Source organism: Corvus moneduloides, chromosome 4 (genome assembly GCF_009650955.1).
Source record: "Corvus moneduloides isolate bCorMon1 chromosome 4, bCorMon1.pri, whole genome shotgun sequence".
In the NCBI taxonomy this organism is placed as follows: domain Eukaryota; kingdom Metazoa; phylum Chordata; class Aves; order Passeriformes; family Corvidae; genus Corvus; species Corvus moneduloides.
The window spans coordinates 27908601-27926524 of NC_045479.1; the positions used below are offsets into that span (position 1 = coordinate 27908601).

The following is a 17924-nucleotide window of genomic DNA, read 5'->3' on the forward strand; positions in this document are numbered from 1 at the left end:
AACTAAAACACAGTGACTTTGGTTTTTATAAATTGTTGCCGTCACCTTATGCAGTCTTTCAAGATGTTAGCTAATCTGTTGGATCTTTCACATTTACTTCAGAATGCAGTAGAGAACATCTTGTTCTAAGGGATTGAAAACACAAAGTATATATGTAAATTTTTGAATTAAGAACAGTATCTTGAATTGGTCTAACAAATTATATATTATGTGCAACAGCATGTTTTAGGTAGAAGTGCAAAAATAGTTTCTGATACTCATGTCAGTGCACTAACATATCAGAAAGTACAGACTTCATAATGAAGAAGCAGTGAGAGAAGGTATTTGACATGGTGTCTTAGAATCCATACTCTCCTAAAGGTCCAAAAATAGAGAAAAGGGTCTATCAATTACTTTTAAAGACAAACAAGAAGTTCATTTTTACACTTCTCCTTTATTTAAAAATAGATTTTACAATCATATAAATATATTGTGTTTGCACATCAAAGGTGAACAAACATAAAGATTGATTCGTGCTTTATATACACAGTCAGAAGCACAATGATAACATGAAACTGAGTTTTAGGTGAGATTATGAAAATGTCCATCTGTGACCTAGTGAGCTAACAGTTTGCAATATGCCAAAGGAGAGGGCAGTAATCTCCTTGATAAACTTGGTTTCTTTTTTGCTGTTAGGGAAAAAAGCTTGTCTGGAGGTACTTCTGGCATGCAGTATGTCATTGCTATCTGTACTGTGCCGGTAAGTGTCATTTCAGAAGGGTCTATTACAGAAAGTTCTGTGTAAATTTAAGACCTAGCATAGCAGTAATATAGGTATTCTCAGGACAAGCAACTCTCTTTTACAATCTCAAAATTGGTGAAGTGCTGGAAGAGCTTTATGGAAAAATCTTTGTGTCTTGTTAAAATTTCAGGGGTTTAGGATATGCAGCTGGATTTTTGGAGGCTGAAATTTCGATCTGTCTTCTTATTTTAGCAGAGAGTGTATTCCACATATAGATTATGATTTAAGGTTAATTTGCGGCTGTTGCTTTGTTCTGGAGCTCATCTGTGGTTTAGGGCAGAAATTCCATCCTTGCTAAAACTGATGCATGTTTTTGTGAACCTCAGATGGTTCTCTGCCCATCTCTCCAACCAGCCGAGGTCCCTCCGAAGGGCTGCACAGCGCTCCAGGGTATTGGCCGCTCCTCCAGCTTTGTGTCATCAGTGAACGTGCTGAGGAGGCGTCTGCCCCTTCATCCAAGTCATTGATGAACATGAATGATGAAGAGTGGTGTGCATGTCAGTCCATCATTCCTTCTCTCATTCCTTTTGGGGAAGACAGAACGGTAACTTCTGGAATCTCATTATACTTTAATGTGAAATAGGCATGAAGCAGCTTTGGCCTGGATGTGAAGGGACTGGAATATTTCAGCCATTTCTCTCAAATAAGTCTCCTTATGGCAGAAATGTTGAAGATAAAATAAGAGATAACTCCTTTCTCTCCTACTTTGCCTGAACATATATTTTGGTAAAGTGGTGGAAAGCATTTTGAACAAACATAATTTTGGTTGAGGGTGTTTGTTTACTTTATCAATTGGCAAGGTAAGGAAGGAGAGGGAATGTAGTAAAAAAATGCAGAACACTCTTGTTTTCCAGTAATAAAACTGTTTCTTGTTCTTAATAATCAATTTGGTGGTGCAGGTTAATTTACTGTTTAGCTCCTAATAGATTTATTTTACCAAGTTTATCAGGACCCACATACATATTCATATTTTCTTGAGAATAAAGCAGCAAAGTCTGAATGTATGTATATCATTCCATTTTCTTTTTCATGGATAGCGTAGCTTGAATATTCCTCTGCTAAGGGGCAAACAGGGCCTGATGTACAGAGATAAACAGAGGGCAGTCTACAGTAAAAGAGAGACGAGTGCTGCAGAGTTCTACATGATCCCTCCAGTATTATCAGTTTAAAGTAAGCAGTTCACATACCTTAATCTTGAACAGGCATGCCTGCATATTTTTCTAATTATGATATAAAGTAAGTGTGAAATAAGGCAGGTTAACCTCTGTCCTGTTTAGGATGCTGCTGGGTCAGCTTGACTGGACTCTGTCTTGAACTGTGTTGTATATATAACTTAAAAATCCTGGCAGTTTTTCCCTGTGTTTGACATGGTGACAACCAGGAGCACCTCATTTGTCTAACTGTTACAAAATGGAAATAATGTCTGTAAAGAGAGCAGTGCAGTTGCTATGGGAAAATTGAACTTTGATTCAAAAGCCCTAAGGATAAATCTTCATGTTGCCAGTTGCTGGGAAGCATGCCTCTTCAAAAAATATATGGAAAACTTACTTAAACATATAAATGCTATGTTTCTAGCTTAGTGTCAAATTTTCATCTTCTAAGAGGAAATTAACTTCTGGGAGACCTTGACATTTTCTTTTAAGACTGATCAAAATTCTGCTTATATAACTCTAGGATTCTTAGGGTCAGGAACTCCAGCAACTTTGTTATGGATTCTCCTGTGGAAGAGACTATCCCCACAAAATGCCTTTTTATTTAGAGGGAGGGAAGAAAAAGTGGAGTCCTAACTACATTTTTAGGAGATGAGCTGTATATAATACTGTTTCTTTATCAATACAGGCTATGGTAGGAATATTTAAAGTTTAGAGTTTGATGCATCAGTTATTAGGGTTATGCATTTCATGTCTGCCTTCCAGAAGGTCATTTTGTCTGTAATTTTGTACTTTTTTTTGTAAATTTTAAAAAGTAATTTTTAATGGGAAGAAGTTTTGTATACTGTTTGTATTGTAGAAGCTAGTTAAGGCTGTTCTGTAGAAAGCCTGACATTGGAAATTATTATGTTGCAATTATGTTTACATTTTCAAAGTCACTTCTGGACACATGAGAGATAAAGGGGGTAATTAAGTAAGGAGCTAACTCAATTTTCACATAGAGATCAAGTCTATTCCTAAAAACCCCTCTGTACTGACACTCTCTGGAGACATGCAGCATGACTCTATAATGTCTCTTTTTGAAAAATTTTATTATTGGAAATTTTATACGGTATTATTTGTTTTCATTTTAACAGACTCTTTCAGTTTGAACTCCTTCTATTTTCAGTTGCCTCAAAAAATTGTCTTACATTTTAAGCTCAGTGCGAATGTTATAGTCATTTTTTGAACTGCCAAGGTGCAGGGGAAGTAGCATAAAAGAGGAAGTATTTTTAAATAAAAACAGAAAAGCAAACATGTTTTTAATTAAACGATAATGGCTAAAATTTTCAGCTTGGTTTTTCAATCCATTAATAACTTTACCTTTCAGTGCATTCAGTGGAAGCACATTTCAAACTAGACTAGTAAAGAAGCAGATTTGGATGATCTTACTTGGTGTTGAAGTTCTCCAAAATTAGAAACAGAAAGTCTTGTGGCATTATTTAATTTCTGTGTTACAGGGGAGGAAACCGGTGATCTTGTTTCGTGGTGATACAGACATAGTAGAGAAAGCTTTGGCCTAAAATATGCCTGAGTTAGGATAGCCAGAGTAAGATTGTTATATTATCTATAGTATTTTCCTATAGTTTCTAACCTTCAGTGAAATACAGTTTTTTATTCCTAATTTAGTGGATTAAACTATGAGTTTACTTAAATGGGAGTAACATGGAAAGCTCTACTACCCATAAAAAATATTTCTGTTTAAGTCTTGATTTGCAGTGTTATCTCTTTTGCAGTAAGCTTAAGTCTTATTAGTAATTTCAGGAACACACCACCTACACACTGAAGCAGCTACTGAAAAGTGCAATATGTATTCTGCCTAGAAAGAATCAGCAGGTGATGATTATACCCTGCCGAACAGTGATAGAAAATAAGTATATTGAAAAAATTGTGGCTTATTTTAGTGCTATGCTACATTTTCTGATGGTGTTTTAAGGAATGAAGCTGAACGTCTTGTTCTTGCATATGGTATGTATTACATATGTAGCTGCTTAATTTCCAGTGTAAATTTGCAGTTGCCCATGGACTGCAGGTGTCTTGTGGCAAGTGGATTTTTACTGTGCTAGTTGTGTAATCCAGACACCACTGCACAGGTATGTAATATGACCAGAGAAGCTGTAATCTCTTTATCCTTGTGTGTTTTCAGAATTGACTAGTCAAGCTTCAGGGTAATCTAATGGTTAAATTAGCTCTGCTTCAACTGCAAGTTTGGATGGGATGACTTCCAGAGATCTCTTTCATATTGTTGTTAACATCTATGTTCTATAATTCTCTGTAAGGCTGTGTGACCTCAGATGAGCTTATTGCTTTGAAAGTTTAGCACTGACTCTGCAGTTTGCAAATGACTGTTTGTGAAAGTATGGCTATCCCTGTCCAGCACTGTATAAATCTGGTCACTGCTGGGATGTGTTGTCTCTTGGTGTGATCATGAAACAGCAAAATTAAATGGGATGAGAGAGAATGGAGAGGTGTCAAATTGTGCTGAAATTGTTGACCTATGTCAGAAATAATCTGAAATATTGTTGACTGTAGTTTAAAACAGGAAATTTAATTCCTATTAATGGTATTCAAATTCATGTAGAAATTAATGTTGAATTGAACACTGTCACATACCTAACTGAAACATGTCACAATGGTAATCTGGGAAAATCTTACATAGTATAAGTATATTACATTTTGTTGTTTTGTGGTTTGCAGTTTAGTGGTAACCAGAAGACACGCCTATGGAATGTTTTTGCTTTTGGTGCTGCCTGTCAGATTATGGAAAAGTGAAAAAAAATGTTTGAATTGCACAGTAAATAGGTAGTAATAACATATAGCAATTAGTTTTGTACATGAAAGAAGTTCAACTTAGTGTTAAAAACTTCATGTTTGAACTTCAGCTGCTTCGTAACAGAAATATTAAAGCACTATATTGAACTTAAAAATTTATGTAGAAGTTCCTGGTTGATCTGACCAAATTGGGCCACTGTTCAGTATTACATTTCGTGGGAAAAAAGCCATCATAGATACATCGTATTTGTTGTTCTTACCGTAGTAACAGGAGGAAAAGAGTTTATGGACAGAAGTGCTGATATTGAGCTATCTGGAGTTAAGATATCAGTTGAATGGGGGTATCTGGACATGTTGATTACTAAATGGATTTGCTACACTGATTATCCATGAGGTCAAGCTTTGTGTCAGGTTGTATTTCTGTGAAGGGCTATTTAAAGGCACTTGGCATTTTTGGACTTATTTTGAGCCTAAAAATCTATTTTCTATTTTGTTTGATTTATTTTTAATAATGTTAAAAATCTATCTGAGAACCCAGCTAATACTGGAACCTGTGAGGGATTTTTTTTTTTTACTTCAGTTTTTATAATACAGGAGATAGTGCCTTCATAGAGTAAGTCTATGAGACGTCTGTACAATTTACAGACCCAATTTCTTTCTGAAGAAAAGACCTGACTGAAAGCTGGACTTTTAAAAAGAACAGCTCTGTGGTCTGTAACTGTGAATCCTCTCTTGCTGTGCAAAAGGAATTGCATGCCTTTGGTTTAAAGTCATGTCTAGCGCTTGTATTTTGCTGAAAACTTTTAATACTGGTATCCATTATGTATGCTGAGTCTGAAAATGAGATAGATCCTGAATCAACAACTTTCTTAAGCATTAATGTGCTCAGTCTCACTTGGGTTTCGATACAAATGGAACTTTATAAAGAGATACCTTATATTTTCACCAAAATTCAAAACTGGTCTAAGACTTAACAGTTTCTTAAAATCCCAAACTGATTGTTATGATTTTTTTTCACTGCTAGCAACTTGTAATTAAGAAGAACTCATGAACTGGATGTAAAATAAAATGAAACTGAAGTCGGGGGAGTCCATATATGAGATATCAAAGGGAAATATGTAAGACTACACTGTCTCATGTTTTCATGAAAAGGTATTTTGGATTTGTTTTTGATAGCAAATGTCATCTACCAATTATAGTGAAATACTTCTTTGTACTTTAAGGTCTCTCAGAAAGGCATTTCACCTAGGAAATGGGAATCTCACGTTTTATGTTCTTCTATCTGGAATGGTGTTAAAACTATACATTGCTGTAGAATGCAGATGCTCTTTTCGCTTTCCAGAAGCAATAAGCAGTTTCATTTCATAAAATCTACTATAATAGAAAGAAGTAACATTAATGCTCCTAATAGTATGGAGAATAGTTGTGTTCCTTTGGCGAAAGGGGGAGATAGCTTTTTAAAAAAAAAGTTATAAATATGTCTCTGTATAACCTGAATAGTCCACCAGGCATTTTGCAGATTTTCAAGATAAAAGATGCAAATGTGAAGACATAGAAGTTAAATAATGAATTGACAGTATCAAGCCAACTATATTATTTTTGGAGGTGCTATAATTTTTTAGCATCCTAGTTTTTGTTTCACAATATTTTATACTGTGAAAAAGAAGAGAGAAAATAAAATCTTTAGGCAATGTTCAGTCCTATTTATATCTACCTAATTTTGAATTTAACAAAATTGAGTCTATAACTCTGAGACAATGTTTTAGCCTAATGATCTAAGTACTTACAAATCACTAGGTTTGTCCCTAATTAGCTTTTATGATTAGCAGATACTACATACACATAGCAGTTCTATATACACATAAAGCTTTCTTTAGTACACTATTGTAATCTGTTTGTATATAGACAGGTGATTAAATTCTGCCTTATTCAGACTGGGTTTATAGAGTTAGTGGTTTTGCATTGTGAAAAACAAGTGTCAACAGCAGAAAGTTCCTTCAGAAACCCATCTGGATGCTTTTGCTCTTTGTATCATTGGGAAAGTGTCCACATCTCTGAAGGTGTTTGACTGATGGCTCTTTTCTGTTGAACAGGAAGCCACTGCGAACCAGCCAGTGTGAGACATGAAGCAGATGGATGTGTTTGACTACATGCCTAGTTTTTGAGCTAAATTTGTGTGCAAATTAAACACCAGGGCACTTAGAAAGGGTACACAGCTGACAAAGCAGAAGGCTTTCCTTTGCTCCTTTCTACCCACTTCCAAAGTGGGCAGACTGAGTGTATCTTTTCTTTGTCTTTTTGAATTCAATAATGTTCTATTGTAAGGTTCATGAACAATTTTTGAGCTGCCTCTTAAGGGATAGCAATCTTAGCATCTTTCTCCCACAGACAGTTATTTCTCATCAGGACTGTAAGATCAAAGAACAACTGCACACACCCCACAGTTTGGATTTTTAGTGGCTAGAATCTCATTTTTGACCCAGAAAGAAAGATCCACTGCCAAGGGTTTCCTGTTGTCTGGCTTTAGTGGTTTCATGTTATGTCCAGGCATTCAAACTAGCAAATTTCTTTTATTTACCAACACTGTTTTCTCATCATGAAATTATGAAAGGATCTTGAGTTTGCAAATTACTTGAATGTTTGTTAACTTTTAGCATTTACATTGCTATTTTGAAGATGAGTTATTAATTTGATGAAATGTAAGAAAATAATTGAATCAAACTGAGAGCAATAGAATCATTAGGGAAATTATTTTTTGTGTGAAAAATTTTTACCGTCTTGGTTTTGGGAAGCACTGGGATAGTAGTTTGTTTGCATATGAAAGAGGGTTGCACAGCATTAACAGAGACTACCTGTGGTAAAAGTATTCCATACAGCTAGTGTGACTGCAAACCTGGAGCAAGACCCCTTAGTTCTGGTAAAATAGACATATGATTCTGTGGTAGCTGTTCCAAAACTGGAATCTTGCAGTGAACCCATAGAAAATAAAAGTTCAAATTTTATTGAAAATGTGATTTAGGTTCCCTTATAATCCTTTCTAATTTCATTTTATGTAATCTTCACATTCTGTTTCCATTTTTTAATAGCTAGGGCTGAGAATTTGCAATGAGTAAGTAGATTATGATACCACAGAAATCATCATAGTAACAATTAAAGCAGTAGAGCTTTGACATAAACCAGTGGGATTTCTTGTTTAAAGAGCGGTACTGAAGGCGCATGTTTATTAGTGGAATGGTTTTCCTTCAGCAATGAGCAGTGAATTAAGTTCCTGTATTGTCCTTATATTTCCATCTTAGCTACTGAAGTTCAACATGGCCACATTAGCTCTCATAAAATTCCCAAGAAAATAGGCACTATGGTGAGATAGCACAGAACAATGGAGCTCCTTGTATCCATAAAACTAAACATCCATTTTATGAATGTTAGTGGACTTTGGCACATTTTTAGCCAGGAAATAGCAGAGTTCATAGATTCCCATTCAGAACTACTGTTCTGAACTATGGTATGAAATAGAAAATTTCTTCTTTAAGATCATAGGGGATACAGGCAATATTCCCTTAACTCGTGTTTACTGCTAATGTGCATATGTCCTCTGTTGTCATGCAATAACTTGTTTTAGTGTTTCAAGCACCACTTCTAACTTACAGTTTGAATTTACTTTCCTTCCAATTGTCTCTTACTGTTAAGCTTAATTTTCACATTGCTGAAATACCTGCAGACAAAGTTTATTTGGTAATATTTAATTAGGAAGTATTAGGTTTTACAAACTTTGCATGTTGCTGGGATCTTTAAAGAACAATTTCAAACTCTTTTTCTGTTAATTTTGTATTTCACTTTCCAGTTGTGTAACAAATAAAGGTATGTTTGTATGTAACAAACAAAATTTTTTCATTTTGATAATATGACTCTCCGTAACTTCAGTATTTTAAAAAACATTTTCTTGTTCTTTCTGTTTTATTGTGGGAACATGTGTAGGAGAGGTTTCTTTACAGAGAGTCTTGGCTTATGCTGTTGCAATAATAACTTTTATACCAAACATACTTAATTTTTTGTTTCTTCAGTGTCAAAAACTTTCAAACATGGGAGATTGTCCTTCCTGAAATAGCAAATGTTTATTTGTCGCTTCTATCAAATTTATTGTATGTGTTATCAATTAATTGGTTTCTATTGTGCAAATTTGTCAGAGTATTTACTTGACTTCAGAACACAATGCATGGGCAGATATAGAATATTTTCAAGAAGGACACAGATTATTTATAATAGATAATGGATTAACATATTTTGGTGTTAAATATCTCTTTTCAAAGAAAATTTCTCCCGTAACGTCTCATTTTAGTGATGTTATCTGCCCTCCAATCAAGTCAGTTTACAGCTCTAGGGTTACTGTTCACAGAGCTGTTGTGTTTTGCTTCGAGGTTTACTTAGGTGCTTTCAGTTCCTCTCTCTCCTTCACAGCAACACATACATTTTTCATTTACTGGCACAGTAATTGATAGAAATTAAGCTATAAAATGTGAGAAATGTGAGTCTCCTTAACATAGAGTAGCATTTTAATTGTTTTCTGCATTTGCTGTCAAATACTGACATCACTTTAAGGTTTCTCAATATCTAACATTTTCCATTGTTTCTGCCCTTATAATGTGAGGGATTATTCTTCATGTTTGCTGCTTCAGTTGGAACTGTGTGTGTATGTTTAAAACCTAGGCATTAGAGCATAAGCATCTTGCAGAGAAGTATTGTTTCCATGGAGCTTAGGTTTCAGCTAATTTTATCTTTTTTTAATATAATAGCCTTTATTGTAAAGAGGCATTTTCCCACAGCTTGATACTCCAACAAGACATGATTTTTTTAACATCTTTCATGAAAACAATAGAAAAAGGGAGGGTATTTAAACTGGAAATTGCTTTCTAGTTTATATTTTTTTGAGCTAAACTAAGAATCATTTATTAAAACAGTCATTATATTTTGCTACATTGCCATACACAACAGTTAGCATTTGCATAAACCAGATTATGTACACTTTTAGTATATTCTTTGTCACAGTGAGTTATTTATTAGAGGAAGCATCTGCTCTTTTTCATGGCCTTAGTGTTGAGTGCATGGGAAAGCATGTAACATGACTACAACAATCTAACTTCATTTGAAATGCTGAATATCTGCCAGTTAGAATTATGAAAACACTGCATAAAATATAGTGACATGTTCCTGCTGCTGAGGTTAGCACTGCATTCATTATGCTCACAATTTACCCATGTCTTCAGACATTTATAGTTTAGGCTATAGTAGTGATTTTTTGTGTTGTAAGGCATTGTAGGAATCTTTAGCTTTCAGTGATTCATGTCTGTAGAGTTTTTGTATGAACTTTTAAATTCTAAACAGGATATGTGAAAATATGCATAGGAAAAGGAGAAAATAAACCTACTTTTGGGGTGTTATATAAATTATATTCATTTTTTTCATATATGAAGTTTGAAAAAGCAAATCTAAATTTTGAATGGTTTCTGAAAAACTAAACATCATGTTTACATTTCTAACTAAATACACAGGACAACAACTCTAACATGCTTTTAAAAATGATGTTTTTCTCAGCTCTGTGGAAGGCTTACTGAAACTTACAAAGGCTGTTTCAGGTGCTGAAGGGAAATAATTATTTCAGTTAACTCTGTACATGTATCATTCCTACAACAGCAAACCCACAATTTCAGATGTTTGGTGAAAGGGTAAAAGAGCATATTATTTTAAAAATCTGTATTAGAAATACTTTCTGCAGACCAGAGAAGATTCTCCAGTGTCATTACCCTTAAATAAGATTATTGGTGATTTTCCAGATTCTGTAGTATATCAGGAACCTTATTGTATATTATATGACAAATTACACATTCAAAAGTTTCTAGCTGTCATAACAATGAACATTTATGATAGTTTGATTCATGACAAATTATTCTAATTACACGATATTATGAAACTTTCTTTGGTTAAATTATTAGTAAGAGATAAATGTGTTTTTACTAGCCATAAATTACAGTAATATTCCTGGTATCTTCGACTGGAAAGGCAGTCAAAATAAATATTTCACCATCTACTTGGGCTTTTGGGTTATTGTGACATAGGAAATACTTTCAGCTGGTTTTGCTTAGTACATTATTGTGGCAAACTTGCACAACGGCCTTCAGGTTCAAGCGTTTCCCTTTCCCCCTTGCTGCATGTCAGAAAACTGTTCTGATTATCTCCCATCACTGGTCAGGACTTCTTTCTTGCTTGAATTCTTGATTCCTCTCAGCAACCTTCAGTTACTTATCATTAATATTTCAGTGTGAAGTGTCCCAACCCAACAAGGTTAAACATCAGTCTGTTTACAAATGTCAAGAAGTATGTTTGATGAAAATACATTCAGACTAGATGTAAGAAAGAAAATGTTTTACCATCAAGATGGTGAAACACTGGAATAGTTTTCCCAGGGAGGAGGTAGATGCCCCATCCCTGGAAACATTCAAGGTCAGGGGCTCTGAGAAACCTGGTCTAGATTAAGATACTCCTCTCCATAGCAGGGGTTTGGACTAGATGACCTTTAAAGGTGCTTCCTACCCAAACCATTCCCTAATTCTGTGATTCTATTACATAAATGGGATAAATTCATTGCTCACTCTCAGGATAATCATAAGCTTTGGGGTGATGGGGAATGTAAGATCAATAACTCTCCAAATTTTCATCAATAAAGTATCATTGTACTCTTCTAAGGAACAGCTGGGCAGAATTTATCATACTATGATGGAAGAAAAGCCACCTGGATTCTACATACTAGTCCTCTGGCCTGCAGCAAGCCAGGGGAGACAGCACAATACCCTGGTGGATCTCAAGGGGTATGTCAGAATTTAATAGCTGTTCTTCACTGTCTGTATAAATGAAAAAATATTTCTAAAGGTGGCAGATATATTGCATTTTTCCTTTCTGTATTTCCCAGATTATTTCTCCTGTAAGAGGAACGTAATGTGTGACCCTGGTGTGTTGTCCCATGTTCCAGGGAAGTAATAAAGCTTCAAGTGACCTGATTTGTATAGGAGAGGATATTGACAGAATGAAAAATTTTCTGTTAGGTACGAATTTCATCTTCTTGTCAGAGTGTCAGTTCAGATTAGGTGCCTTCTGAGCCTCTGTCGTTTTATTCATAGCTCATACAAACACAAATTTGCATATACTGCTTGTATTTCAGCCCTTAAGCATACATCATTCAGTTTGATTGTTAAAAGGAAGGCAAGAGTATATAGAAGGCAGAAGCAAGAGCAGCTAGAAACCTGGCAAAAATGTGGAAAAAAGGTCTAACTCAACATCAGTAGTTTTTGAAGATTTAGTCATGTTATGGCACATTGTTTCACAACTGTATATAACTCTTTGCAATGGCCATATAGATATTTAGAAGCAATTTCATTCCCACTGATAAACAAGCTCTTAGCCCTGTTCAGGTTTCAGATTGTGTGTCATAGGTATTATCCCATCAAGTATATGCTCAGAAGAGACCCAGCTGACTGCAGGCCTATGAATAAGGGCCACAGTGTGCCCTGTGTCCCTGGCATGTGCTCTGCAACTTCAATATCACATTACTGTTTCTTTCTACAAGACAAAAAATCTAATTTCTATTTATCAGTATGGGTGGCTGTTCTCTAGTGATTTCTCAGGGACTCAGTCACTCTCAATCTTTGTTGTTTTTTTTTTTTTTTACTTCTATTGTGAATGTATTTTTATCCTTTCCTTATTTTAATGTACTAGCAGCCCAGCACATGATTTTTATGAAGTTATTAATTTCAAATAAGGACTAATTCTGTCATGATGGTGGTGGTCAGTTGTATGTCTCATGTTCAGCAATTTGGAATGGTTAATAGAAATTTGAGATTGAATAATCTCTTTTTAAAACAAAAATTAGACTCAGATTATTTTGATTTCAGGACTAAAGATAAAGGAAAAGTATTTTTAGAAGGTTTTATTATGCAGTTGATAATAACTTGGACGTAGAATTACTGTAGAGTTACTTGTTACTGCAGTTGGTGAAGAACTTTTAGAGAAAAACAGAATCACGTTGCTTCATGCCTGATACTTAAAGACAATCTTACGTCATCTGCTAACATCTAACTTGAAGTTAGTGAACTAGTTTAGATCTTAGAAATTTCTAGAAATGCTCATTACCAGCAAAATGGAGAACATATTGTAGCGACTAGAAGACTTCAGAATGCTTTTCTCCAGCAATGAGAAATTTTCTTTTTCCTTTTTGCTACATATGCACTTTTTAATTAAGGTTCATAATCTTTGCTTAATCAGTTCAATTTCAGGCTTTCTAAAGTCTTAACAATTCTTTTTTGACTCTAACTCATTTAACTTCTGCTGGACATACTATTATTATGTTTTATTTATTAGAGAGATATTTAGTAAGAATTTACTTGTCAGTAGTTTACATTCAAACCATTTTTTGAGTAACTCCATCATCTTTATTTATTCTTCTCTGACATTTATATTCATGCAATGTTAATTACAGAATGTTGAATTACATTCAGAAAATCAAATTCAATGTTAAGAGCAATTAGGAAGGGAGTAGAGTACAAAAGAGGGAACATCATTATGTCAGTATGACTACTTGGTGAGCCCTCATCTTGAATGAGGAAATCTGTGAAAATGTCATCCCTGTCACATCACTGAAGACTGAGAGGATGAAGGGTGACAGGGATGGTGAAAATCTGGGAGCAGTTGGGTGAGTAGGGTTAGTATCTCACATTCCTTAAAGGAGAGAACATGGGAAGTGCATATGTCTGTGAAATCACAAGGAGAGGAAAAGTAAAGAGCAACCCTTCATGGCCACCTAATGTATAAAGCAGCCATGTCAAACTTGGTGAGATAGCTAAAAACAAAATGGGGGGCATGCAAACTCTAAAAGGGGACATCTAAAGGCAACTTAGGAAGGTAATTCTAGAAAGTTGGATTGGTAGACATGCAAAACAAAGTCAGCACCTTTTGACTATGAAGTGTGAGACCCACAAAGTGTTGCAGGAGGAGAAACAGTTACTGTATGCTTGACCTGGTCTCATGTTGGCTTCACTGTTCTCTAGGTCAGCACTGTTGGCTACATTTACAGACAGAATATTGGGTGACACAAAGTGTGATCCAATGTCTATTCTAATGTTTTGTTATCGATTTATAATGGGTTTTTTTTAATGTGTCTGAATTCAGGCACTGAACAGTTTCACTCTGGAGTTTGGTCACAATTTTAAGGCTGCAGTATTTCTTCATGGGCTTCTCTAGGCAGATTTACTATAATTAGGGTTTTGGCATTCTGTCTTAAATGCATGTTTCTAGAAGAGTACAAGGATTAAATTGAAGTCTCCTGTTTTATTAATTGCTCTGGTAAATAAATTTTTGCCTCTGCCTTTTTACATCAGACTTAAATGGACAGGGTAGAAATTCCTTTTTCTTCAAGGTTGGAAGGATTCCTTTTCTTGTCCTGCAGTTGCACTTCAGCTGCTTCAATGCCTCTGTATAATTTTCTATTAACTTCGTTTAAGGAATGAAATGGCTTAAGCTAATAAAGTTACATTTGGAGCTGCAGGAAGCCCACTTGGAAACTTTTCTAATCCTTATTATGTCTACTATCTGAAACTAGTTACTATTAGTTTATATCTGTGAGACTACTGAGAGCTCATACTCTGACTAGGTATAAGCTGGAAGGGGTGAAACAGGTAGAGATGCAGTCACATTCCTCTTTTAGACATGTTTTTTGAATGCTGACCACCAATTTTGTATTGTTTGATAGTATATACTAATTTTTTTATTACAAATGCATCTTAGTATTCTATTTATTTTATTTTGCATGATGTTTTCCCTGATCACTGTTTCCAGTATTCATTTTCAAGTTCATTATTAGTTTAACCTGGGATTTAAATCTGTCTCTACTGAAGTCATCCAGAAGAATTTTGAAGTGAAGCTCCTCTTCCTGCTATCTTAACCCTGTCCTTCAAGAGACCTTGAATTATTGCCAAACTATGAACTCTCATAAAGATCAAATGAGCACAATCACCAGAAAAAAAAAAAAAGGCAAGAAGTTGAGTCATGTAATTATCTGCTAACAGTATAAAATAAATCATTTATCTGAAAAGGCACTGTTACCTACAGCCATAGTTTGCCTTAGGTAATGTGAGTTCTTGGTGAAGAAATTGTTATTCCACATTTTGTTTCAGACATCACATTCCTCAATCATTTTCTGAGTAGGGCTATGATAATATCTAACTGTCAGGGTGCTTTCTTGCCCTTTGCCTTTTATTATATCATATTTGATTTATGTCTGATGCTTGACTTTCCGAGACATCCATATGTCCAATGTAAGAAAGATGTGGAAATATGTCTTTGACCATGCAATTGCTTTCTGCTGGGATTAAAAAATATAAATCTCTGGTGAAACTCTGCTGAAACTGGATGTTATCTTCTTAGTCATGTTCAAAACTAGAAACAGTCTGCTTGATTGGATTACTGTACCAGCAAAACTTCTAATTCCTTTCTTCCCTCCCTAAACATTTGCTAATCAGTAGAATTTGCTGTACGTATCGCTGTTATGGGACCCTTTGTCATTATTTTGCTCAAACGTAGAGCAGTAATTCATCTTCATTCACAGCCTGGGATCCTGCCTTCCATATGTAGAAAGCATATTTTTAGTTTTCTTAAATGTAATATAAACATTTTGTAAAACCATCCCTGAAGAGAATGTAATTGTAGTGGTTAATGTAATTGTTGCTCTCATGAGATACAATTAAAAAAGAAAATGAGACATCCCCTGAGTTAGAACCAGCAAAACAGGTATGGCAAAAGCAGTTATCTGGCTTTCGTTAAATACAAAGTTTGATGAATGAAGTTCTTCTGTAAACTGAACAAGAACTGTATTATACAAAAACTTAAAGAAATAAGAAATTTTTTCTTCTAGCATGCAAGTAATTCTTCTGGTCTGATACAGTTTGGATTTCAGCAGAATGTGGTATTTAATTTGCTGAATTCTAAACCCTGCAAGCCAGAGTTATTGAGCCTGGTTCTTTTCCTGTGTCATCTGAGAAATATCTCTCTTACCTACTTAAATTTTTGCATTTCAGGAATCTTATTCAAAGAAGAGAGGTTATGCATTGGAAGCAATACCCTCTGTACCTCTGGATGCAGTTCCTTCAGAAAATGACAGCAGTCTTTGTGATTCGATAGACATAGCAGTCACCAAAAAGCCTTGTTCCTTAGAGATAGCAAGAGTTCCTTCCTCAAGACCAGGTAAATCACCAAATAATCCTTTACACAGTCATTGGTTTAAGTGTTAATTTATAGAATATATAGGTTTATATTTTTAAGCATGCAGCACTCTGTTTATTTATGACAGTATGATTATAGTCTTCCATTAGCTACCATAAGAGCTTCACATCAGAATAAAGATTAATAGCAAAATGTTGTAGAAGTGAAAACAAAGCAGATGTTTAAATACTTTCCTAGATAGATAGAAGGTTGCAAAAAGCCAAATTAGAGTTTCTTGCAGTCAAGCCTTTTGCAGTAATCCTTTAACCAACCTGTTTCTTTTTTTTCCTAAGTATTGCTTAGCAACAACGTTATGGAACTAGTTCAAAATTTAAAATACTCTGCATTTTCATGTTACGTGAAGGAATATCTGATCCATTTTTGAAAATGAAATAGGGAATGAGAATTAAGGGAAATATTAAATGACAGTTTGACAGGCTGCTATTTGTATTATATACAGGTTTGAACAGCAATGGGTTAAAATAGTTAAAAACTAATAGAATTATGATAAGTCAGATATTATGTATAAGCACGATATTATTTGTAAGAACTCTGCTTACGTTCTCCAAAATACATGATCTCTTCCATTACCCTTGTTTGAACTCTTCATTAGTCACCACCTGGTACAGGAATTTCAGAATATAGTCATTTTGCTCTAATTAATTGGACTGAGAGTCTGCTTTGACAAATGACAGTTCTCAGCAGCAGAGACCTATTTGAAACAGGCAATTGACTTTCCGACCTGTGTGATCTTGATTAGGAATCATGATTTGGGTAATAGACAAGAGTGACAGATGATTGTTGACTAACATCATGTTATTGATCTGGTCTGTGTAAGGGACAGCACCTTCTTGCTTTCACGGCTGAACTAGTATTGGAAGAGTGCCAGAGCTGTATGAGGCATAGTATATGAGGGCCAGATAGCAAGATACAGCTTTGGAGTTTGCAAGGTAAGGTGGAGTGGATCATAATTCCCACCCCTCCATTAAATTTGGGCTAAAGAAGACTTGAGGGAACCTGTATTATGAGCAGCAGTCTAAAAGGTGGCACAAAATAGGATAGCATCTTCATAGCATAGTTGTACAGAATGAACCAGAATCTGACTTGAGGACCAGCATGACTACTTGTGTTTCTTACTTTGTTGATGATTTTGGCTCTGATAATCTAAAAAAAATTAGTCTGTGCAGGACAATATTGTAGTTTGTTGTTCAGTAAAGGAAGAAAATAAATTATCTTTTTTTTTTTTTCAAACTTCTACTTGAATAATCACCATAAACATATGTATTGCACTGGAAAGACTGCCATACACATACCCAATGAACTGGTAGGGGGAGTTCATTACCTGCCTTCTTAGTAATGGGCCTCAACAACAAGGCTTTCCATTGTAATTAGTATTTTTTAAAAAAGAGGGAGTTTTCACTAGTTAAAATACCAGGCTTTGGAACTGTGCTGTCTGCTGAACACAAGCATTTTCCTTAGGCATAGTAAGTCCATTAAGATCAAGGTGAAACACAGATCCTAAAAAGGACATTTTTATGTCTTAGTCTGGAAGTATGTTTTGTGTGAAGTTTAAATTTGTGTGTATCAGAGGCCTAGAGTATAACCAGGGAAGCTGTAGGACATTCATGCTGTAGGTACCCTTGGTATTTGTAAGATGTAACAAGATCAATGAGTTGACAATACGAATGTACTGTAATTCCTTCTGTCTTAGTTTTCCATATACCACTATGATATTTTCCCCTTGGCATTTTGTTTAAAAGAACATTTGGCTGTATAGAAAAATGTAGTTTTATTTTAAGCTGTAAATGTAGAAGTCGTCCAACTGGCCTGGCTTGCAAGCCATATCTGGAATCGTGTTGGCTCTTATCTGATACTACAAA

General features: G+C 35.0%; 1 protein-coding gene across 8 annotated transcripts in view; it reads left to right on the plus strand.

Annotated features, from left to right (window-relative positions):
- Positions 1 to 17924, plus strand: part of ANKS1B (ankyrin repeat and sterile alpha motif domain containing 1B) — a 416591-nt gene that overhangs the window by 101208 nt on the left and 297459 nt on the right. For all 8 annotated transcript variants that reach the window (XM_032107198.1, XM_032107196.1, XM_032107200.1 and 5 more), the window contains exon 10: positions 15861 to 16026. In XM_032107198.1, the coding sequence (XP_031963089.1) occupies positions 15861 to 16026 (166 nt within the window). The remainder of the gene's footprint in view (positions 1 to 15860; positions 16027 to 17924) is intronic.